The 27,592-nt window shown below is 34.2% G+C and overlaps 1 protein-coding gene across 1 annotated transcript in view; it reads left to right on the top strand.

Moving 5' to 3' along the window:
- LOC131844054 (cell adhesion molecule Dscam2-like) overlaps window positions 1–27,592 on the top strand; it is a gene marked incomplete at its 3' end in the record, with an annotated part of 141,510 nt that overhangs the window by 107,856 nt on the left and 6,062 nt on the right. The window contains exons 6-8 of the mRNA XM_059192834.1: window positions 22,794–22,943; window positions 23,893–24,010; window positions 26,337–26,547. Coding sequence (XP_059048817.1) covers window positions 22,794–22,943; window positions 23,893–24,010; window positions 26,337–26,547 — 479 coding nt within the window. The remainder of the gene's footprint in view (window positions 1–22,793; window positions 22,944–23,892; window positions 24,011–26,336; window positions 26,548–27,592) is intronic.

Raw genomic sequence — 27,592 nt, forward strand, 5'->3', positions numbered from 1 at the left:
ACAACGTTATAATTTTATTTTCTCATTGCTTTCTTGATTTAATTAATTGATTTTAGAAATATGAAAGCGCAGCGGTTGTTGTATTGATTGCCGCATGCATTCTTATGTAAAATGTGAATACTATAACTATCAGATGGCAATTGTGAGTAGCTTTGACGTGGTCTAGTGTTTTGAGTAGTCATGCTCACTAAAATGTCCAGACTTGTGGCGGCGTGGTGGGCCGGGTCATTGGGCTCCCTAAAATATGGTCGAGCGCAGTGATGGCTGGCTCATCCGTCATACTCGTGAACGGGTGCTGCTTGTAGGGACTGGTTTGCTCTAATCACTATGACTGATTTCCTCTTATTAATTGTTTAACCAGTTGGTTATATATTCAATATTTTTCTATTTGAGTATTTAATAGAATTAGTGCTAATTGGTGGTTTGTATTCACACACCTAAACTTAAAAATGTAAAGTAATAATAAAATTATTTAAAAGAGCAACACGCAAGTTTCTTGCTCGTTCTTCTTGTGATGTGAGACAGCTTTCCGAATGAACGGTAGATTAAAAAATAATGTAATGATTATTCAAAAGTGCTTCAATGTAAGTTTATTTGAATAAATGATTTTCTATTCTATTCTATTCTATGGCAATAAAAGTATACAATAAATTACCTGATATTATAGAAGAATTCGTTTACGATTATAACGTTTTTATAGAAAAACTTTAAATCCATAGCACTGACAATATTATCTGATTACACTAATAATGAGTGCGTAGCGATTTCTATGTTGATTATCGCATGCCTCTTACTTGTTATACTGTAATTATTTATATAAAAAAACATCTATTAAAAAGAGCAACACACAAGTTTCTTGCTCATTCTTCTTGTGATGAATCTGCATTCCGAATGAGTGGTAGAATCAAAATATGACTATTCGAAAGTGCTTGTAATGAGTTTATTTGAATAAAGATTATTTCTATTTCTATTTCTATGTACCTCAAAAAAAATCTAATAGTACCTAATTTCAATACAGAACTAGAAGTGCCATTACGTAGAGTTTAAATTCTTCGAGGCCAATATTCAATAATTGGCTGCGAGGGGCGAAAATTAAGACTTTTTCTGCGTTTGAAGCCACAAAGCGACTGTTCACGACAGAAACAAGGAAGCCTTCTTTATGAGTCTTTAACTCTGACGATTAGACCGGCAAAATTCGATTATGGTTTTCATTTCGGCGGACGATTTTGAGATTACATCTTCGAATAAGCAATTACGTTTACCGTTGAATCTGTCGATTTTTTACAACATCAAGTTTTATTGCTTCCTCGACTGTTCTTTGTTCGGATATAATTGAAAAAGAGTATTTGGACTATCTTTGTTCTATATATATTTAATGGCGATGAAACCTATTCTCTTACTTTAATTAATTTTTAGCTTAAAAAATTAAATAATACATTTTTAGCTTGTAAAGTTTTAATAACTCATGTTAATAAATTCTGTAATAATATGTTGTTGAACAGAAGAATCTTCCGATGCAGAATCTTTTGAAAGCAATACAGCTACATATGGAATATATAAGGATCAAATAGATCGGATTCTAATAAAAGAATAGAAATAGATATAATCTTTATTCAAATAATACTTACACTTTAACTTAAATACAAACACTTTTTAATAGACATATTTTTTTCTACCACTCATTCGGAACGCAGACTCATTAATTTATCTCATTAAAGCTTGTGTTATGAGTACTAGATAGCTGATACATATACATAGATTTTTATTTTGTAAATACATACATATTATACATTACACAAGAAGAATGAGCAAAGAACTTGTGTTGCTATTTTGAATAGATGTTTTTGTTATATAAATAATTGCACAATAACAAGTAAGAGGCATGCGATAATCAACATAGAAACCGCTACGCACTCATTCTTAGTGCAATCAGATAATATTGTCAGCTGTATGTATTTTAAGTTTTTCTACAAACAACATTATTATGGTTAACGAACTAACGTTAATGACTGTGTATTATTGTAAACATGTACATTTATTTGAAAAGAATACGAGCTGAGTTTCTTGTCAGTTCTTCTCATCTCGAAATCGTTCCGATCAGATTTGACATAAAATAATGACAGAATTTTTCATTCTTATAAGTACACTTTTTTACTTTCATCGCTTACGTTAATTTATCTCCTTAGGGGTGGAAATTGTCAAAATCCTTTCTTAGGGGATGCCTACGTCATAGTAGCCTTATGCATGCAAAGTTTCAGCCCGATCAGTTTAAAATTGACAGTTTCATATAAACTTTCATCCCCTATTTTATCCCCTTGTAGGTAGAATTAATCAAAATCTTTCTTAGCGGATGCCTACGTCATAACATCTACCTGCATGCCATATTTCAGCCCGATCCGTCCAGTGATTTGGGTTGTGTGTTGATAGATCACTATGTCAGTCACCTTTGAGTTATATATATTTAGATTTAAATCTTTTTTCAGACAGATTTAGAACAGACTGCACTTAACTGTACCAATAATGATCTAGGTACTACAAATTTATTAGAATCATTGACAAACATATCTGTACAGTTTAGATATATTTAGTAACCCCTATTTAATCAAACGATTTAGGTTATACGTTGACCTAAATACTGTAGTAGCATTAAAGGATTGATCCTTAGAGATCATAATTAAATTGATTTAATTATGATCTCTAACTACAGTAATATAAATTCTAAATTAAAAAAAAACAATTGCATTTTTTTTTAAATAATAGCGGTAGGTTTGCAAAAGACACGACTTAAAAGGCAGTCTAGGTACAACACTATTTGCTAGTTTTCGAATTGCAGAAAGAGAGTTTAAATATTCTTTATTGCATTTAAATACATTTGTATATTAATTACAACTAATGTTAACAAAGGAAGACTTATCTCTATAAGAGATCTCTTCCAGTCAACCCAATACAGCGTGACATAGGAAGTGTTGAGTGGGTCAAAATGTGCGAATAATAATTTAATAAAAATGTCATAAATAATTAAAACTAAACATAAAAATATAATGTCCAAACGAGTTTAAACAAATTAAAACCTTACAACGAAATAGTTGCATATATGAGAATGTTAAATGGAATTATCTGCACTGATATGTTCCCTGGATCTTCTGGCAAACATCTTAATTAACGTACAGCTCCCGACGGAGGTCTCGGGTTGCTGAGCTATAGTATAGGCAGTATTGCGACACTCAAAATATCATAAATAATCATTATTGATACATATTTCAATTATATTAAATAATTCTCAATTCATTATAGTCCAAGTTTATGTTACAATATCTGTACTAATATAGGAATGATTTGACTATTTTCTATTTTTGTAACAGTAATTCAAATATATTTGACAGGTATTAAAAATTATTTCATTGAAAATTATTTTTACGCAAAGTAGCGATGTTAAGGAAAGAAGAGAAACCTACGTTGTCAGTGATTAACATTTACAAGACTTATTTAACAAATTATTACAATAATTATATAGTACAAGTTTAATTTTGGTTAATATTTACATAAGTTATAATAATAATAATAACACACACACACACTGCACTTACTTGGTTTCGGCCCGTAAGTATGGAGAAAACCAGCAAAAGCTGAGAAAAAATAAATAAAGAATAATAATAATCTCAGGATAATTCACACAGCGCCATCTAGACTCAAGTTAAGCTAGCTACAGTTTGTGTTATGGGTACTAGACAACTGATACATATATATGTTTTTTGTAAATACATATATATTATACATAGAGAACACCCATACCGATACAAACAATCATACACATGAACACAAAATGTTTGTACAATGCGAGGAATCGAAGTCGCGACGATCGGATGTAAAGCAGTGTGCTAAACCGCTAGACCACCTAAATTCATACTAAATTTAAGTTATAATTATTGATTTTAAATTGCTCTTAAAAAAATGAAGGGATTATATTAAAAAGGCCTGGCCTCGAAATTTAAATCTTAAGTTAATTTGAATTATAAACGCTAATATGAGCATGGACTATAGTCTGTGGAGAAAAAAAACATTTACAAGTCATCATCATCATTGCCTTGCCTTTATCCCATTATTTGTAGTCAGCGCAGTATGTCATTCTCTTCCACTGCTCTCTATCGGTTGTCATATCTGATACTCTTCTTTTATTCATATCATCTTTCACACAATCCATCCATCTTTTCTTAGGGCGTCCCCTCCTTTTACTGGATGTAAACCACATTCATATTATACACTTTGCTTTTATTTTTATTATATAATATTTAATATTTTTTTCGGACTACTCTAATGCTGTTGGCCGCAGCTGGCCTTTACAGCTTCACCGGACGATAGGGGGCGAGTGCAGATGGTACTCCAAACCCGCGGAAGGACTTATGAAGCGGCTGAAGGCCAACTCCCGCCTGACGGAGACGACTTTAGTCTGGGTGCACCACTAGGGATTCTAACCAATTTTTTTACAAAGGGAAATCCGTCATGGCGATCCCCACGCCCCGGAGGAGGCCTGTGGATACTGCTGGACTTGAATGTTGTTGAATGACATTCAACAACATTCAATAACATCCACTTTCCATAAGACATGATTCTCGTTACTCCACTTGCCCATACAAACTCAATCTGTTACCTCGCAACCTTCCTATAACTTTTTTTTTTTATTTGCATAAAATCCCTCATGGAGACCCGCCCCGGGGTAAGCCCGCGGGTACTGTGAGACTCCTACTCACTAAAAACTCCAAGATGTCCCTCATCCAACGCCATGTGCCGGAGTCGCGGGATCAAAATTTAGTCCACCGCAACTCCGACGGCGGCCATTTAGTAGCAGGCCCCATCTCTGCGGGTTCCCTACCAGAACCAACCACTTCCCCCTTCTTCCCTGGGGAAGGAAGGGGACATGCGCGCGACTTCTTCGGGCCTAGTGCGGCGGGGTGGGACCGCCCCCGCGGTCACCACCCCGGCCCGGTAGCGATCTAGGGGCAACTTGCGCCGCCCCTGCCTCCTTGATCGCTAGGAACCTTTCTATAACTCGCATAAGTATAAAAAAAACATCTACAAGTCAAGGATATCAAAACGACCCGTTCCTTCTAAATTTATCGAAGAAGCTGTACACCAGCCCCCAGGCAGCGATCTACAACGGCCCACTTAGAGCTGCTGCAGGCACAAACTTGGTGTCACTTTAAGGAAGGCTTATGACTGCGGAACACCATCTCAGACTATGGCCCATCTACTCCTGTCCTTTGTGCCCATCATCCTATACAAAGAAACTTAAAAATTTGAACAGAATACGCTAAAGTTGTTCCCCACTTTCTGGGCGAAAATAAATTTAGTTGTTATTGAAACGAAAGAAGAAACGAGTAATATAGGTGAATAATTTCAGATGCGCGGTGATGTGGAATACAACTAGAGATGTTTCTCTCTCTACTTCTGTATTTATTTATTTTTGTACAATACAGTGTTACATTTATCCTTAAGATATAAGGTGAAACCTTGCTGCATAAATAGATAAAATCCTGTATTTTAGGATAAGCAGTGCTCATTCCCTACACCACTACTGTCAAACAGATGTAGTGTAAATTGTTGACCTGTACTAATTAATTTTACTTACATACTAGCGTTTGCTCGCAGCTTCGCTCTCGTTAATTTATCCCCTTAGGGGTGGAATGAATCAAAATCCATTCTTAGCGGATGCCTACGTCATAAAATCTACCTGCATGCCAAATTGCAGCGCGATCCGTCCAGTGGTTTGGGCTGTGCGTTGATAGATCACTACGTCAGTCACCTTTGAGTTATATATATTTAGATTAAATAACATATCGTCTCAACACTAAAAGAACCCCACCACAACAATTATAGTCCAATAACGTAATATTGGATTTATTTAACTTTATTTAACTTTAAAAATGCATTCGGTACTAACGTCCTTCCATTGTGAGATAATATTCAGATCCAAAAGTTTCGATAAAAGTTGGGCTACACTAATGCAAGTTTAATGTCTGCCTTTGATGCAGTTTCGAGGAATTACCGCTTTTCTCTTAGAGCAGATTTATTTAATGCTGGAAAATACTTGGCAGTAGATATAGTTTACTAACTGAAAGTGACTTGAAATTGTGATGGACCTTTTACAGACCTATCAACATCGATCATCCGTTCAGTTCAAAATCGAAATGATGACGGCCTGAGCCTAGGTTCGAATCCCTCTGCCGGGGTCCCGGTACTGCAATTCGATCCCGTGAACCCTGCGCTAGTAGCGAGTGGAGGACACCAAGGGGTTTTAGCCGGTAGAAGTCCGGCAGTATCCGCTGGCCTCGCCTGGGGCGTGCGGATCTCCATGGCGGATTTCTCCTTGTAAAAAAAAAGGTTCGAATCCCTAGTGGTGCACCCAGACCAAAGGCGTATCCGTCAGGTCAGAGTTGGCCTTCAGACGCTTTATAAGTCCTTCCGCGGGTTTGGAGTGCCATCTGCACTCGCTCCCTATCGTCCGGTGAAGCTGTAAAGGCCAGCTGCGGCCAACAGCATTAGAGTAGTCCGAAAAAAATATTAATTACTATATAATAAAAATAAAAGTAAAGTGTATAATATAAATGTGGTTGGATGTAAAGGAAGGGGACGGACTAAGAAAAGATGGATGGATTGTGTGAAAGATGATATGAATAAAAGAAGAGTATGTTCAGATATGACGACCGATAGAGAGCAGTGGAAGAGAATGACATACTGCGCTGACTACAAATAATGTTATAAAGGCAAGGCAATGATGATATATAATAAAAATAAATACAATGGTATTCAGCAAATTCTTACTGCAGTGCATAGACAATTAGTTATAGTGCTTGTGAATAAATGATTTAAGAATGCACATAAATATAGTTTCTTAATATTAAGTAAATTGTTGTTAAGTCTTCCAGCATTTTATATCCGGGAAGTGTGCCGCAAGTTGGCAGTTGTCTGGACGCTTATGCAAATTAGCTGTTACTTGATTTATAGTTACAACTTCTGCGAAGTTTCTAGTTTAATGGTTCGTGCACACTCCAACCACTCTAAACTAGATAATTTTTTATTTATTACATCGTGATACGATGGCTTTGTCACCGTTTTGTTTATTTTTTATGACAACATCTACAGCATTTTTAAAATTGAGGGTATCTTTCTATAGAAATAGAAATAAACTTTATTAAAATAAACTCAATATAAGCACTTTTGAATAGTCATATTCTTTTGTGTCACTCATTCGGAGCGTAGACTCGTCACAAGAAAAATGTAAATTATTATATACTAGCTACATGGGTGTACATGTATTATACATTTATATGTATAATACATATAAACCTTCCTCTAGAATCACTCTATCTATTAAAAAAAACAGCATAAAAATCCGTTCTGTAGTTTTAAAAATTTAAGCATACATAGGGACGGAAAGACAGCGACAGCGACTTTGTTTTATACTTGTGAACTGTGTATGTATATTTTAATGCAAGTTAATAAAAAATGAAAATGTTGTCCTTAATCTTGTCTTTTTGTATTAACTATGCATTTATTTTTTAATTAGTACCTTCATTTAGTAAATCATTACCTAAAGATTCAGTTCACAATAAATTTGCTATTTATTTGCTCTTTTTTTTCGTTTGTTGTTTATATTGTATTTTTTACATTGCACTGAATAAAATATTTTTCTTTCTTCTTTCTTCTGCTAGAAATTTCCTCTAACATATCCTGCCATATTGATTTTCTAATCCGAAATAAATAAACAATCAAATCAAACCAAAAATTAATCATTCATGTAGGACATCTATATATATAAATAACTCAAAGGTGACTGACTGACAGTGATCTATCAACGCACAGCCCAAACCACTGAAAAGATCGGGCTGAAATTTGGCACGCAGGTAGATGTTATGACGTAGGCATCCGCTGAGAAAGGATTTTTATTAATTCTACCCCCAAGGAGATAAAATAGGGGATGAAAGTTTGTATGAAACTTTGTCAATTTTAAACCGATCGGGCTGAGTGCATGCATAGTACATGCATAAAGCTACTATGACGTAGGCATCTCCTAGGAAAGGATTTTTTAAAATTCCACCCCCTAAGGGGATAAATTAACGCGAGCAAAGCCGCGGGCAAAAGTTAGTGTTAAATAAACTCTTTTCTATATTTTTTTCTTATAATAAAGTAAAATAAACATTCGATAAAGATCTTCATTATTTTACGATATTTGTAATAACTGTTCTTTACCCAAATACCAGTATTATGGGGATCACATTCCCCATAAAGCCATAAAGTCGTATTGATAAGACCATAAAGTTGAATCTATGGTCGCTCGTTAACTGTTAGTTGTTACGTGTGTACATTGACTGCAGTAAATACGGTAATATATTATATATGGTTGATTATCTACAACCGATCCATGGATTATTACAAATACCTATTTCTCTGAAGGTTTGGATTTGAACCAATGGCTTTCAATATCTATACATATAAATAAAATTGGAGTGTCTGTTTGTAACATTGAAATAACTGTTGCCTATGCCTATGAATATAAATACGGTACATACACCAAAATAACATTTTTTGCAATTTTTGTCTGTCTGTCTGTTTCTGTATTTAATATATGACACTATAAAATTAGTGCTAGTTGGTAGTACGCATACACGTTTCGACTTAAAAATGTAAAGTTACAACAATTATTAAAGACAGCAACACACAAGTTTCTTGCTCGTTCTTCTTGTAATGAGACAACTTTCCGAATGAGTGGTAGATTAAAAGAATAATAACTACGAGGGTCATTTGAAAAGTTCTTAGTCTAACATGGTTAAAGTCATTGTTTTTTTTTATAACGTGGTCTAGTGTTTTGAGTAGTCATGCTCACTAAAATGTCCAGACTTGTGGCGGCGTGGTGGGCCGGGTCATTGGGCTCCCTAAAATATGGTCGAGCTCAGTGATGGCTGGCTCATCCGTCATACTCGTGAACGGGTGCTGCTTGTAGGGACTGGTCTGCTCTAATCACTATGACTGATTTCCTCTTATTAATTGTTTAACCAGTTGGTTATATATTCAATATTTTTTCTATATCTATTGTGCTAATTGGTGGTTTGTATTCACACACTTTAACTTAAAAATGTAAAGTAATAATAAAATTATTTAAAAGAACAACACGCAAGTTTCTTGCTCATTCTTCTTGTGATGAGACAGCTTTCCGAACGAGCGGTAGATTAAAAAATGTAATGACTATTCAAAAGTGCTTCAATGTAAGTTTATTTGAATAAATGATTTTCTATTCTATTCTATTCTATAACTACCCTCATTTTGGAGTTACATTATTTAGCAACAAGTATGCACAGTTTAGTTTATTCACAGCAACTGATTGTTCGTTTACACGTGATACCGTAAGTCAGGTCAGAGCTATTTTTGAAAATGGATAAAATTGAAAAGGTTTAAATCCAAAAGCTATACACGACATGAGTTAACGAAGATTCTTTTAAAACGGGTATCGAAGTCTTGCCTGGTCGATGGAAAAGGAGTTTTGGGCTCGGAGGATGTTGAAAAACAAAAATAAACTCAAAATCGTGTGGTTACATTAAGTATGTTAGACTAAAAACTTTAAATATTCTTTATTGCACTTCAATACATTTGTAAGTATATTAATCACAGCTAATGTTAACAAAGGAGGACTTATCTCTAAAAGAGATCTCTTCCAGTCAACCCAATAGAGCGTGGCATAGGAAGTGTTGAGTGGGTTAAAATGTGCAAATAATATTTTTTATAAAAATGTCAAAAATAATTAAAACTAAACATAAAAATATAATGTCCAAAATATAGATACTAATACAATATAATTAAATATTTAAAAAAAAATTATAATATGTACTTGAAAAAAAAAATTACATTTATAATAAATATATGATAAACATAAATATATACTGGAAAAAATCAAAAAAAATAAATACTAGTCATTCATAGATATATATACAATGATGACACTACATTTTTTGTTTTATCATAGCAAAAACAAACAAGATAGGTCGGCCCGTGAATATGATAATTTGGGAAAAACATTTTCTAGATTTTAACCACAAAAAACTTGTGATTTGTTGACTATTCAAAGTGCTTCAATGTAAGTTTATTTGAATAAAGGATCATTTTCTATTCTGAATTTTCTCATTCTAGCGTAAATTACATTGATAAAACAAAACCGTTGTACAGTTTTGGAATTCACTGTATTACAAAACATTTATAAATAGCTGTATCCAAAGAGTTTTTTATTATGCTTCATCTTCATTTTACGAATGGGCAATGGCAAAAAATAATTGTTAATTATTTATTTTAGAAATAGTTTTATTATTGATTTCTTACAAATATCAAATTCTATTCTATTTACATGATAAAACATTTGCGTTTTGTTATTCACTTTTTTGTATTACAAAACATTCAAGTATAAATAGCGGGATAAAAAGTATCCTTTTTTATTATCCCCGCCAATTTTCAGCTAAAAAGTCGTTCTTGAGTTATAAGTGGAGTAACTAACATGACTTTCTTTTAAATATATAGATATATGATACATAAATATATAAAACAACGTTAAATTCACAAAGATATATATACAATGATGACACTAATCACATAGCAGTAGAAAGGTAATATGATTTTAACTTTTTCTTAAAAGAAAAACTTTATGACTATTCAAAAGTGCTTCAATGTAAGTTTATTTGAATAAAGGATTTTCTATTCTATTCTATTCTATTTACATGATAAAACAACGTTAAATTCACTGTATTACAAAACATTTATAAATAGCTGTATCCTTTTTTATTATGCTTTTAAAAAATCCAGATTACAGAATCAAAAACGGTTTGTGAATCTCATTAAATCATCACAGCCAGTGAGCCAGAAGCGCTCCCGCATTCTGCTCGGGCACGGTGGTTGAAGTAAAACAAAAAAATTATGAACAAAGGATGATATCAAATAACAAAAGCTAATAGGAGAGGCCCTTTCATGCCATTAATAAAATGTAAGAAGGTTTCAGGGATTGACAAGCAATTGTTGTGTATTTCGTACATAGTGACGGCAACGTCACTTGTGGGAAATATCAATATATATACCAGATTATTACAAATTTATTATATATACCAAAGTTATCAAAATATAAAGACAGTATTTTGTTTATTATTCTTAATGTTTTCTATTTGTATATAGATGTAATAAGGAGTAACTTGGACTACTTTTACTTCAGAAAAATTCTTTTATTATTGCATTTCTTCCCATGGTCGCGGGTTCGATTCCTCGCACGGCACAAACATTTGTATTCATGAGTATGATTGCTTGAATCGGTCTGGGTATTTTCTATGTATAATGTGTATGTATTTATTTACAAAAAAAATCTCTGTTATTGTATCAGTTATCTAGTACCTATAACATAAGCTTTGGCTAGCAGAACTTGGGTTTAGATTGCGCTGTGTGAATTGTCCTGAGATTATTATTATTATTATATTAATAAAATGTAAGAGGATTTCAAGGATTGACAAGCAATTGTTGTGTATTTGGTACATAGTGACGGCAAGGTCACTTATGGGAAATATCAAAATATGTACCAGATTATTACAAACTTATTATATATACCATCATCATCATCATCTGCTTCTTCCTTATCCCATTTAATTGTGGTCGGCGTAATATGTTTTTCTCTTCCATTCATCTCTGTTCGCAGTCATCTCGTTATTTACTCTCTTTCTCACCATATCATATTTTACACAGTCTATCCATCTCTTTTTCGGTCTTCCTCTACCCATATAACCAACTTATTATATATACCAAAGTTATCAAAATATAACACAGTATTTTGTTTATTATTCTTAATGTTTTCAATTTGCCACACTCTTATTTCCTACAATTATATCTGTTAACGTAGGATTACCTTTATTAAATAAGTTTCAGCAATAAGCCCGCCTTGTTTTATTTATAACTAGCTACTCCCCCGGCTTCGCCCGGGTGTACATGTATTATATAAACCTTCCTCTAGAATCACTCAATCTATTTAAAAAACCGCTTCAAAATCCGTTGCGTTGTTTTAAAGATTTAAGCATACATAGGGACGGACAGACAGCGACAGCGACTTTATTGTATACTATATAATGATTGTACCTTCTATCATTGTAATCTATCTATCTATAATCTGTCTATATTACATGAAATTTAAATTTTAATCTAAACATGTGATTACTATACAGTCGTGGCAAGATTTCGATACTAGAACTCTTGAAATGTAAAATGAAAGAAAGCAAACAAAAATATGTATACATAGATATATTTCAAAGGAAAATAAACCCGACAATGGTGGATAATAAGAGGGAAGATGTTTTAAAAAGACAAAGTATCTCGAGGCATCAGTTAACACTGGCATCAATTTGACGAGAAACAAAAAGAAAGAAAGAGAACATTATACAGAGGTAGATAAAAAGGTTGTTGGAAAGAGACGGCCGAGAGGTAGTTTGCAGCATTTAGAATTCATTGAAAAACTCCCGACTGAAAGTTATCTGATCGTAAGGGGTGAACAAGAAGGGAGGAAATTTCGCTCGAGTATCATACGCAATAATAGTTGCAGACAGACAGATAAAATTTATTGTATAAACAATAATAACTAGCTGCAAACCGCGACTTCGTCTGCGTGGGATTGCCTTTTAACTTTAAACTAATAAATTTTCTAAACCAAAAGTAGTGTAAGTTACTTCTTGGAACATTAGCTATCTTTGAGTGAAAGTCCCGCCAAAAATTTTTAATCTTATTACTATATTATATTGATGACCTCGGTGGTCTAGCGGTTTAGCACACCGCTTTACTTACGATGGTCGCGGGTTCGATTCCTCGCACGGTGCAAACATTTATATTGATGAGTATGATTGTTTGTAACGGTCTAGGTGTTTTCTATGTATATTATATATGTATTTACAAAAAAGAAACTATGTATTTGTATCAGTTGTCTAGTACCCATAACACAACCTCTGCCTTGCAGTTATTTTTAAACTTTCGTGTTTAATATACATTATTTATATTATTAACCGGGTCTTAACACGAATAATTTTATGGCAAATAAAAGTATTTACCTCTTTCGACGTTTCGACTAGGTTGCACTAGCCGTGGTCACGAGCTGACTGGAGTAAGCGATATCAATGTAGATAGGTGACAGAAGTTTTTTTGACTGACGTTAGATGAGTAGTCTAAGGCTGGACTTCACCAAAGAAACTGATCGCGTTTAGTTCGAACTGAACGCCATTAAAACGTTTAAACGTGTTCAAAGCTTCATTTTGCATTTCACCACTACAAATTTCGCTAAACACGTTTATAAATTCTGAACGGCCGATTTCTTACGGTTAACTTTTTAAACGTATTTATAGCAGCTGTCAGTTGTCAAACAGTCATCAATCAAATTTTTGACAATATAGTATCGGGAATATAAAAAAAAATTGTCAGTAGTGTAAAAAAATCCTCAATAAAATAATGTTTTACCTTGTTTATATGTAGGTTGTTGTTATATATTTTGTAGTCGATGGTACTTATTAAATTAAAAACTAGAAAACTTATCCTAATAATCACATGATTGAATTACAAATATTTCTTAAAATTATTTTATTTAAATTACCCATTACATCAAATATTATTCTATGAGCGTGTATCACTGTGACCGAAAGAAAATTTAAACTTCATTTTGGTAAACGCGATCTATATAACGCTGGTGAATTCCATTCAAAGTAAAACGAGATCAACGTCGTTCTTTGTTTCGAGTTCACGCTGAACTCCGTTTCCTTGAACGTGTTTATACTACGATTGGTGAAATCCAGCCTAAGTCGTACTTGTAAACTACTAACCTACACTGTATATATGACTGTTAAAATCCCTAAAATCCAATTTCCCAGGTCCAAACACGGCGAATGGACTTAGACCGGATCCCAAAAAAGCGCCATTCAATTTTTCCAATGCAAATAGCTTTAATAGTCGTGTCCCCTAATTGATCTGCCTTCGAGAGCTTACGGCGCTGAGAAGGGCAAATCAGAAAAGGGAAAAAACACTGTTTATTTCGGACACTGGTTTTTGTAATCGTATCTACAGGGTGTTTAAATTGAAATCGAAATGCTTCTTATACAAATGAGAGATGCTCAATATATGTCTTGAAAGGAACATCTGTTTATTTATTGCTTCTCACATGGTACATTATAGTTATCTATATTGCTTCTCATATGGTACATTATAGTTATCTATATTGCTTCTCATATGGTACATTACAGTTATCTATATTGCTTCTCACATGGTACATTATAGTTATCTATATTGCTTCTCACATGGTACATTATATTTATCTATATTGCTTCTTACATGGTACATTATAGTTGTTTATATTGCTTCTCACATGGTACATTATAGTTATCTATATTGCTTCTCATATGGTACATTATAGTCTATCCAGACTAAATTGTCCTGGCTTATAATAATTTTACTTACGAAACTACACAATAGAAATCCTTAATGAGATCAGAACCGAGGTTAAACATAAAATGTGAGCCATAACAAGTAGGTATCAAATTATCAATTGACCTCATCAAGGCCTCCCGAGGAGCCTGGAGCCGCTTACAATAGATGTTATTAACCCCCATCATCATTAAAGGATTCCGGATTTGTCCACGTACGGCGCTCGGCTTTATTGAAATAGTTTTGGTTCATAAATTTATAAACTTACTCTCACTGTTAGAGACTATATACATATACTTATGCAAAATGAAAATTTTGTTAAATATCCCACTTCTAATATTATCTAAATTTTATAATTTTTAGAAATATGAAAGCATAGCGGTTTTTGTATTGATTGCCGAATGCATTCTTATGTAAAATGTGAATACTATAACTATCAGATGGCAATTGTAAGTAGCTTTGACGTGGTCTGGTGTTTTGAGTAGTCATGCTCACTAAAATGTCCAGACTTGTGGCGGCGTGGTGGGCCGGGTCATTGGGCTCCCTAAAATATGGTCGAGTGCAGTGATGGCTGGCTCATCCGTCATACTCGTGAACGGGTGCTGCTTGTAGGGACTGGTCTGCTCTAATCACTATGACTGATTTCCTCTTAATAATTGTTTAACCAGTTGATTATATATACAATATTTTTTCCATTTGAGTATTTAATTGAATTAGTACTAATTGGTGGTTTGTATTCACACACTTAAACTTAAAAATGTAAAGTAATAATAAATTATTTAAAAGGGCAACACGCAAGTTTCTTGCTCGTTCTTCTTGTGATGAGACAGCTTTCCGAACGAGTGGTAGATTAAAAAAAAATGTAATGACTATTCAAAAGTGCTTCAATGTAAGTTTATTTGAATAAATGATTTTCTATTCTCTATTCTATTTATATAATCTAATTATTTATTTAATGTTGTTAATTAATGTCAATTATATGTTAATAATTTAAATAATATAAATATAACCTTTTGAGGTTGTTCCGTTGCCCTTAGTCCATATAAAAAAAAAGTTAAAAACTTTGGCGCCAAAATATTGACATAAAATAAAAAGTTATATTTTTTTTTCTTTTTGTGGCTCGGCACGTTGGTGCATTCGCCAAATACAAAATAAGTTATAATATTATAGAGATTTAAGAGAGAAATACATAGTTAATATATTGTTATATTTTATATAAATGTAAAAATAGTAATTTGATGTATATACATATATAATAATAATGAAAAAATAATTAACTATAAATATAAATATTATATAATAAAGCACAGAGTAAGCCTGTTTTCAAACGGAAAATTTTTGATTATCTCTTGAATGAACAAAACGGTTCTTAATTATCTATTGTTGTCATAATATATATGTAAATTTCTCCTTTATTTAATTTTATTGGTGTATCATTATTATGTATTATAGTAGGTATATATTTATATTTATGTATGTATATTTATAATTATTTTTATGAAAACCTATTTACCTATGTTAGGTAAAATTATAGGTTAGTCCTTTCCCACCACTGCTCATCAACCACTTTCTGTTCTTACCTAATGGTTAGCTGATAGAGAATGCCATATTGCATTAAGCTCGCCAAATTGTACAATTTTTAAAAGTGCAATAAAGAATAAATAAAATAAAATGTTGCTTCACTTATTAGAAGTAGATTTCAGCCACGAAGCAGCTTGCTTTGTAAGATGTAATTCAATTATAGACAATCGATATTATGCAATGAAAGTACGTTATGTATTTTTCATTAGAAATGGGTTCATCATCATCATCGCAGCCCGGAAGACGTCCACTGCTGGACATAGACCTCCCCCAAAGATCTCCACGACGAGAATTTTAGGAATGGGTCAATTGGTTATTAACCGTAATTTATGCTTGGTACTTCCATCAGCAAGCTATGTGGTCACATAACTTACAAAACATATTATTCCAAAGTTATCAAACTGTAAAAGCATATAATATATATTTGCCTGTATATTTAAAGGACATTAGAAGTTTTACCTATCACTACATAGAATAAAACAAAGTCGCTGTCGCTGTCTGTCCGTCCCATGTATGCTTAAATCTTTAAAACTACGCAACGGATTTTGAAGCGGTTTTTTGGTAGATAGAGTGATTCAAGAGGAAGGTTTATATGTATAATACATGTACACCCGTACGAAGCCGACTTTACACATATGTATTATTCATGGGTATTTGTATGGGTTTCGGTGCGTTCTAAATATATTATTTATTTATAGAAAATTATATCTGTTCAAACTTAAAAAAAAAAAAGAATATTTTATCAGAATGATTATCGAAAAAATCTGTACTAATTTATTAGAAATAGAAATAATCTTTATTCAAATAAACTCATTACAGGCACTTTTGAATAGTCATATTTTGATTCTACCACTCATTCGGAATGCAGATTCATCACAAGAAGAATGAGCAAGAAACTTGTGATATTTCGAAATTTTGAAATTAATTTATAGATAAAAGTTTAGGTAGATAATATTTCCGTTTACAGTGAATTTAAGTTTAGATGTAATAATAATAATAATAATAATAATAATAATAATAATCTAGTCCCCTAAAGTCCAACCATACGTCCGAATCGAAGATCTGATTCACGAGGGGGACGGACACGTGATATAATCAATTTACTGGCACGGCTAACATGGCTCTGGTAACCCATTTATGATGGAGATTGATAATAGTTCAAGTATAGAGTCGCTGCCTGGGGGTGATCGCCAGGGCACGTCTGGAGCTGGCGCTAGACGTGGCAGTATGCGAGCCAGAGGCCGTTCGTTACTCCGGCGGGCGTCGGTCACACAAAATACTACCGCCGAGACCATACAGTCAAGTAGGACTGAAAGTGACACTATCAGCACGTCACCCCCAGCCAGAAGTGTTTTGCAGGAAATTCTACCTGCAACCACTCAGGCTGGCCGAAGTAGACAACGGATGAGATGGACAGATGAGATCAACCGACAATTGCTCCGTTGCTATTATATAGTCACTGATCTGGAAAATAATCTAACAGGATACAGAACAGTATTGCATAAAAAATTCACCGAAATTTATCCAGAGCTAAATCACTTAACACAACAAAGACTAGCTGATCAAATACGAGTAATACATAGAAACAATAGAATACCGCCAATAGAAAGACAAAACATAAAACTGCAAGTTGGAGACCATTTAAACACGGAACACGAAGCCAATATAGGTATGGAAGAAGAATCGATCAACCCGGACACTTCATTGGAAACAAATACACTAACGCCTCAACAATACAACAATATACCAGAGAACGCTGACACATCTATAAATAATCAACATATTGAACCACAATCTAGCACTGAAACTAACACAAGTACAGTTAATTATACTAAAATAGAAGATCTATTTAATGAAACATTAATAAAATATAGAGGCACCGACCCTACATTGAGACCTAGTTTACCAAGGCTACAAACCAACCCTAATATGACCCAAACAGTTAAAACATTAAATTACATAATAAAAAATTTTTTAGAAGAAAACCTTGTTAACACACTTGAAGAATTACAACTGATAATATATAGTGCGGCTTTTACTACTTCCTTAATACACAATACTCGAAACAAAATAAATACGGAAAATTCAGAATCAATAACAGAAACCAAGAAGCACAAAAAACCACCATGGCAAAGAAGATTGGAATATAAAATCAATAGACTTAGAAAAGAGATAGGACAACTTACACAATACCTTCGAGGAAATCTGACTGTCAAAAAGCAAAAGAAAATTAATCGTCTGGGAAAAAATAAAGATAGTATAGTGGATGATCTTGACGAAAAGAAACAAAAGCTGCAGGCAATGGCAAAACGTTTACGCAGATATCAAAAGAGTAATTTACGAAAACAACAAAACAATTTATTTGAAACTAATCAAAAACTATTTTACAGACATTTAAATAAAGACCAATTTGTTACACAAGGACCTGAAATTGCCAAAATACAAGGTTTCTGGGAAAATATCTGGTCAAACCCTGTACAACATAATGAACATACACCCTGGATGTCTATAGAGGAAAATGAAGTAGGAGGCTTAGAACCAATGCCTAATGTTACGATTAATCTGGAAGATGTTAAACTTGCTATTGACAGAACCTTAAACTGGAAAGCACCAGGCCCAGATAAAGTACATAATTATTGGTTAAAATACTTACCATCTACACACCAAACTCTTGCTAATATATTCGATAGATTAATTAAAGAACCGGAAAATACACCATTGTTTCTCACGCAAGGTATAACATATCTTAAACCGAAAGATACAGATCATTTAAATCCGTCGAAATACAGACCAATTACATGTTTAGCTACGATCTATAAATTGTTAACATCTATTATCGCACATAAAATAGGACGGCATATAACACACAACAATATTATACACGAGGAACAGAAGGGTTCCTGTAAAGGTTCAAGAGGCTGTAAAGAACAACTGATAATCGACACCGAAATCCATTTTCAAGTAAAACAAAAACATAGAAATCTACACTACGCTTATATTGATTACCAGAAGGCCTATGATAGTGTCCCACATTCCTGGCTTATATACATATTAAAATTATACAAAATTGATGACCAAATAATAAACTTTTTGAAATATACAATGACCACATGGAACACCATTTTGCAAATAGGTACAAAAAATTCAACTATTAAATCTACTCCAATTAAAATAGCTCGAGGTATTTTTCAGGGTGACTCGTTGAGCCCACTCTGGTTTTGCCTCGCAATAAATCCCTTATCTAGGATATTAAATAACACAGGATATGGATATACTATAAGCCGGGAAATAAAAACTAAAATCACGCTTTTATTATATATGGATGACATAAAACTATATGCAACCAATAGACAACAATTAGATTATCTTCTCAAATTAACAGAATTATTTAGTACGGATATTAAAATGAGGTTTGGTACTGAAAAATGCAAAATAAATTCAATTGTTAAAGGACACTATAAACAGACACAACCACATTATGTACAGTCACTACAGGAAATAATAGACAGTATGAATTATAAAGAGACGTATAAATATCTGGGCTATGTACAACATACTACTATAGATCACACACAAGTAAAATCTGATTTAATATTGAAATATAAGCAACGTCTCTGCGAAATATTTAGAACTCTTCTCTCAGCCAGAAATAAAACAAAGGCCATAAATACTTATGCAATACCAGTACTTACCTATTCATTTGGTATAATTAATTGGACAGATACGGATCTTGATGCTATTAACACAGTTACAAGATCTGTATCACGTAAACATAACCAACATCATATACACTCTTCGGTCGAACGTTTTACATTAAACCGAAAAATGGGTGGCCGAGGGATTATAGACATCAAAAATTTACATTACTCCCAAGTTGAAAATCTACGTACATACTTCCAAAAACATTCCAACACCAGTAAGTTGCATAAGGCAATCATATCTATGTCGACATCTGGAACTGCACTACAACTTAATAACGATCAGTTTAAACCCTTAGATAAAATCATAACACCAGAACAGAAAATAGAAAACTGGAAAAGGAAACAACTCCATGGAAAATATCCCTGTCAGCTAGATCAACCCCATATTGATAAGGATGCATCGAATACATGGCTCACACGAGGAAATATATACCCAGAGACAGAAGGTTTCATGATCGCTATACAAGATCAGATAATAAACACACGTAACTATGCAAAATATATAATTAAAGATAATACTGCTCAGAGTGATAAATGTAGATTATGTAATAATTGGTCAGAAACAATAAATCATATAACAGGAGGTTGTCCCGTATTGGCTAATAAAGAGTACGTACAGAGGCATGACAACGTTGCAAAATTAATTCATCAGGAACTTGCACTCAAAAACAAACTTATAACAACCAAAACACCATATTATAAATATACACCTACCGCAGTTCTTGAAAATGAAGACACTAAGCTGTACTGGAACCGTGATATTATCACCGACAAATCAATAATTTCTAATAGACCTGATATAACACTTACATATAAGAATCTAAAAACAACTTACCTCTTAGATATATCCATCCCAAATACTGAAAACCTGAAACAAAAACACAACGAGAAAATACAAAAATACTTACCTCTGTCAGAAGAAATTAAAGACATGTGGCACCAAACTTCCGTTGTAATTATCCCTATTATTTTATCATCCACTGGAGTGATCCCAAAAACATTGCATTCGTCATTACATCAACTGCAATTAAGGAAATTTAGCTACATTGAACTACAGAAATCCACTATATTAGATACGTGTTCAATAGTTAGAAAATTTTTAAACAGCCCAGTAAACAATATTTAAAAATTCAATTGTGTGAACATGTGACTTGGTGATATAAGCCCGTCCTTGTATCACTATATAACAACCGATATTTATATTGTGAAACGGTGGAAATAATAATCTCAGGACAATTCACACGGCGCCATCTAGACCCATGTTAAGCTAGCTAAAGCTTGTGTTATGGGTACTAGATAACTGATACATATACATAGATATATTTTTTTTGTAAATACATACATATTATACATAGAAAACAGCCAGACCGATACAAACAATCATACTCATGAATACAAAATATTTGTGCCGTGCGAGGAATCGAACCCGCGACCATCGGACGTAAAGCGGTGTGCTAGACCACTAGACCACTGAGGTCGTCATCAGATGTAATATACATATTTAAGTGTGAAATTAATTAAGAAGCCAACTCGGAGGTAACATATTTACTATAGCGAGTCTAAACTCCTAAATATATCATGAGAACGAAAACATCTTTTTTTTTATTCTTTACTAGCTCTTGTCTTCAGATTCGAATCGGAATTAACGCAGCTTCTTATGACTGACATAGTGATCTATCAACGCACAGCCCAAACCACTGGATGGATCGGGCTGAAATTTGGCACGCAGGTAGATGTTATCACGTAGGCATCCGCTAAGAAAGGATTTTGATTAATTCTATCCCCAAGTGGACAAAATAGGGGATGAAACTTTGTATGAAACTTTGTCAATTTTAAACCGATCGGGCTGAGACTTTGCATGCATAAAGCTACTATGACGTAGGCATCCCTTAAGAAAGGATTTTGATAAATTCCATCGCGAAGGGGATAAAGTAACGCGAGCGAAGCCGCGGACAAAAGCTAGTTTGACTATAATTCTGTTTTCTATTTTTGCACATATATATATATATATATATTAGATAAAGTAGTGAGATCATCCTATTTACTGAAATACGTCGTAAAGTTTTCATAAGATATTCCATAGGTCACAACTGCTAAATGCGTCCGCGTGATTTATGTAACAGTATTCTCCCGTGAGTACGCTCCTAATTTCAAAGTCATGAGAGTTTTAGTGCCGCCACTCCAATCTTATTTATCTGTGTTGCCATCAAACGCTCCTCCATTACGTACGTAAACGATTCCGTCATTATTACAGTCTGTTTGTATATTTTGGAAACAATTTGACAGATCGAAAAAGTCAACAAAGTCGTCTGCGGGGTACCTCTCTCTGTTTATCTATAAAACCAATGATATAACAGTAATGGCAGTAAAATTGTATATATATATATATATATATATATATACTAGCTGTCCCGGCAAACGTTGTTTTGCCTTAAAATAACAAAAAAAATTTAGGGGTGGACTACCCCTAACATTTAGGGGGATGAAAAATAGATGTTGGCTGATTCTCAGACCTACTCAATACGCTCACAAAATTTCATGAAAATCGGTCAAGCCGTTTCGGAGGAGTATGGGAACGAAAACTGTGACACGAGAATTTTATATATAAGATATATGTTTGTACTATCCTTTTGCTCTTGTGAAAATAAAACAAATATTTTGTACTAATGTAAAGGATCTTGTATTTCCCTCCAGTGATATAGCTCAAAATGACAAATTTAAAATTAGAGTGTTCTGTTTCCCCTCCGATTGATCCCCCGTCCAATTCAAACGGGGATCGAAATTACGACAGCCTGAGCCGAGGTTCGAACCCCTAGTGGTGCCCTCAGACTAAAGTCGTATCCGTCAGGCAGGAGTTGGCCTTCAACCGCTCCATAAGTCCTTCCGCGGGTTTGGAGTGCCATCGGCACTCGCCCCCTAACGTCCGGTGAAGCTGTAAAGGCCAGCTGCGGCCAACAGCATTAGAGTAGTCCGAAAAAAAGAGTGTTCTGTGTACTATTTTTAAAAGTTATATAATACAATGTAATTTATATTTTGAAACAGGTGGTCGGTATATAGTGGGAGGCAGCCGGGGCGACGTATTGGTAGTACGGGATGCGAGACCTGACGATCCCAGTTCATACTCGTGTGAGGCACAGCATGCGCTTACTGGTGAAAAACGGAAGAGTGTACCAGCTGCCGTCACAGTGCTTCGTAAGTATTGTTTACTTTCTAAGATTAAGATCAGCTGCATACGGTTTGTGTACCAAATTTAATTTTTCTCTAAAACATTGGAGTTAATAATTTCAAATGTCACAGATTAGTGAGATCAAACTAGGTCAATTAGGCGTCCAAGCATCATTAGGCATTGAATTTAGTATTCATATAGAATACTAAATTCAATGCCTAATGATGCTTCGTTTAAAGACGAGACACATGTCATAATAATGGTCGTAACGCTTTTAGTAGCGGTGGTCAGGATTGACCCCTGAGTGTTTGTGGTCTCACACATGCTAATGATAGCGTAATTAAACAAAATAATATAAATGCATTAAGTAATTGCAAAATATGCAGTAGACTCAATAATGGTCGGAATTTGATCACCAATAGAGAAGGTCGTAAAGCTACTAGTAGCGGTGGTCAGGTTTTACTGCTGAATACTTGTGAGCTCACACATGCTAATGGTAGCAAAATTAAACAAAATAATATAAATGCATTAAGTAATTGCAAAATATGCAGTAGACTCAATAATGGTCGGAATTTGATCACCAATAGAGAAGGTCCTAAAGCTACATGTAGCTGTGGTCAGGTTTTCCTGCTAAATACTTGTGAGCTCACACATGCTAATGGTAGCAAAATTAAACAAAATAATATAAATCCATTACGTAGTTTTAATACGATATCTAGTAATCGCAACACAATTTGCAAAGCAAGTTACTGGTGGCAGCTGTAGGTGAACCAGAGCACGTGCAGATTATTTTGTACCAAGTTCCAATTTGGTAATACTGACATTTATTTGAAAAAAATACTAACTGAGTTTCTTGTCAGTTCTTCTCATCTCGAAATCATTCCGAACTGACGGTAGATTTGTGATATCATAAGAGTCTGTAATAGACGTACATGAATAAAGATATTTTGAATTTGAATTTGTATACTCGTATAGATGCAACAGGAAGCATGGCGCCCCGCATGCTAACAGTATCGGAAGAGGAGGTGGTGCCCCAGGGAGGTGACATAAGGCTGGTGTGCTGCGCCATAGGAAACCCACCACCTACTTACAGGTAACTTGTATTTAAATTAATCTTCTCTTTGTCAATTCCTCACGGCTGAGGGTCGTGACCACCAGGACTGCTTCTTCTAACCAATATTCTTTACGCATCACTATCCACGCAGCCAATTGGATCGCCGACTGCATATTTCTCGAACGGAATCAGTCCATCTTGCAGGTGCTCTACCTTTGCTCCTTCTTCCATCCACGTGGCCTACCATTCTACTTTTTTTCAAATTATGTAGTTCCCGACGGGTCCTGTGGCCGAATAAAGTTAGCAGATGGAGGCACAGAGTAGAGAGACTGATTCTGATGCCCACTTGTTCCAATATACATTAGTGCGGCGCTCCATCTATGAAATTCCTAACATTTTGCACCAACGCAACATCCCGAAAGCATTTATTTTACGTGCGATTTCCAGGTAGGTACATGCCAAAGGCTAATGCCAAATAATTCCTTATGCGAGTATATGAAGATATACTAAAAAAACTTCCGGGTCTATCTAGTATTTTTTAATATAACGCAAACGCACAGACAAACAGATAAAAATTCTAAATTTTCACTCTTTTACCATCAATACCGAACAGCGCTAGCCAATAAATATAAAGTTTGTACCGTACGAGGAATCGAACCTGCAACCATCGGAAGTAAAGCCCTATGCTAAACCGTTGTACCACTGAGGCCGTCAAATTACATGCCAAAATAACCCTTGCCGGATCAGCTAGTTAATGTATATGTAAATAAACTAAGATTTGTAAATAATATACGGAAAATAATAATTGAATCAATAAGAGAAGAAAATGAATAGGATCAACGCTGAGATGAAATTAGATTTGTATACAGGCTGGCACTAACAGAAACGCCTCGTTTCTAACCCTAATGTCCTTGTATAGTAACGAGAAAAGGTTAACGACATAATTTCAGTATTGATTTTGTCTGGTAATCTTTACAAGACTAATCATCTATACATATAAATAAAATTGGAGTGTCTGTTTGTAATACTGAAATAATCATTTTTTACTGCATGCATATGAATATAAATACGGTTGGTGTTTACAATTTTTTATCTGTCAGTCTGACAGGCTTTGATTGTTCCGGCTAATCTTTGAAATGGCTGGACTGATTTTGACGGGACTTTTATTGGCAGGTAGCTGATGTAATAAGGAGTAACTTAGGCTACTTTTAATTTAGAAAAATTCTTTCAATTTAGAAAAATAAAATTAAATTCCGCGCGGACGAAATTACAGCTAGTCATATATAAGATTTGAATTTTTTTATCTTCGCATCCACTTTCACTCACCTCTTGAGACCTAGTCTCCATGCCCACCCTCACTCACCTGTTACCTACTTGTTTGTAGTGACTTTATATACGGGGAACTATATTCCCTACTTCTTCTCAATACCTAAGTAGTGAAACATATATCCGTATAAGTAATCGTAACTTTATATCGTGTGGAAAAATCTTCAAAAAGCGTTCCCTCGCTAGAGACCTTTGTGGAATTCTTACCCACTAAAAAAAAAATATAGTGTACCTACGAGGGCCATTGCCGGAGTCGCGAAGTTGTGTTAGCATTCTACCGAGATTATGACGATGGCTAACCCTGTAGATGATGTACGGCAGGTCCCAACTCATTGTTAGGATACCTATTTCGCTTTACTCTTATTTTCTATTTTTTTTATTTCTAAATTTGAGCACGTTTGACAGCAATCTTACCTGATCTTAGTGATGATGCGAGCTGGTAACGCAAGCTCAAATAGTGCCTATTCACTCTTGATTTGAAAGACCCAATGTTGTAAGAGGCAGGAAAGACAGACGCTGGGTAAGAGTTCCACTTCTTAGTTGCTCGCATAGCGAATGATGATGCAAACCGATTGGTACGAGCAGCAGGGATATCAGCAGTGTATGGGCGGAGCCCGTCTGTATTGCTTGTTGTACGGTGATGGAGCTCAATTTTGAATAGTGTGAATGCACGCGAAAGTCTCTGGGCTATTTAGGTAAGGCATTGCCTATATGATCCTAACCCTCGCTGACAAAATAGTCAGTGACTTAATCGAGAGAAACTTTTTTAGTAACATTGATAATGTGCTGGGAAGTAATATTAGATTGTGACGGTGAATATGATGCCGCTTTCTACTTTCTAGTGGATCTTAAGGTTGTCTATCTTTGCAGTCAATAAAAGGACTATTAGTAAAAATAAAAACCAAAAGTCCTACTTACTTACAATAGTTACTTTTGTTTAGCAAAGATCAAAAGAGTGTCTAAATAAACTTTTCAAAGAACTCACTAACGTAGGCGTGAGGTTTCTTTCCATGTATAAAAATGAATATATTTGTTTTAGTTGGTTTCGTCACTCCAACGGACGTCTTAGCCCGGTCTCCAACAGCATCAGGATATCAGTATCAGAACAAGTTCTCATCATTCGAAGAGCACAGTCATCAGATGGAGGGGTGTGGACGTGTCGAGCTCACAATCAGTATGGAGAACAGAGAAGGGACGCCAGGCTGAGGGTACGGTCGAGACTGGTAGTGACTGTTCAACCACAGCTGCAGGTGAGTGTCTTATACTTATACATAATACATTGCTGTTAGTCCCACGTTGGGCGCCAAAATCATTGTCTTTATTTTATTTCTTTAATAATTTGGGATCTTTTGCACGAAATACTTGGCGGTCCTATTGTACCCTAAATAATAACAAATAACTATATCATTTACATATATACATAGTATTACCAGTAGTCCCGCGTTGGGCAACAATATCATTGTTGTTTTTAATTCTTTTAAATTTGGGATATTTTGTACGAACTATAAATGCTTGGCAGTTCTATTGTAACTTAAATAATAACAAATAACTATATCACTTACATATATATTTGTATATATTACTAGTAGTCCCACGTTGGGCACCAATATATTTTTTATATCTTTATAATTTGGGATGTTTTGTACGAACTATAAATACTTGATATTCATATTGTACTCTAAATAATAACAAATAACTATATCACTGACATGTATATTGCCAGCAGTCCCACGTTGGGCGCCATTAACACAGTTTTTCTATTTCTTTGAAATTTGGGATATTTTGTACGACCTATATATACTTGGCAGTTCTATTGTACCTCAAATAATAACAAATAACTATATCACTGACATGTATATTGCCAGTAGTCCCACGGTGGGCGCCAATGTCATTGTTTTTTTTTATATCTTTAATATTTGGGGTATTTTGTACGAACTATAAATACTTGATATTGATATTGTACTTTTAACAATATCAAATAACTATATTACTCATATATATATACATATACGTACATTGCCAGTAGTCCCACGGTGGGCGCCAATGTTATTTTTTTTTTTTATTATTTTAAAATTTGGGAACTTTTGTACAAACTATAAATACTTAGAGGTCTTATTGTATTTTAAACCATAACAAATTACTATATAACTTCATCTGAGAATAAAATACCTTTGCAACACTAACCGACGTATCAGCTGAAGCATTTTGAATGGCATCTACATTGAATATGTTTATTCTATGGTCTGATATTATTCTATGTCGTAGACCTTTGTTCTTGACTCATTTTATCATCAA

This window comes from Achroia grisella, unplaced genomic scaffold, assembly GCF_030625045.1.
Source record: "Achroia grisella isolate CSIRO2021 unplaced genomic scaffold, CSIRO_AGI_Agris_v1 utg3749, whole genome shotgun sequence".
Lineage (NCBI taxonomy): Eukaryota > Metazoa > Arthropoda > Insecta > Lepidoptera > Pyralidae > Achroia > Achroia grisella.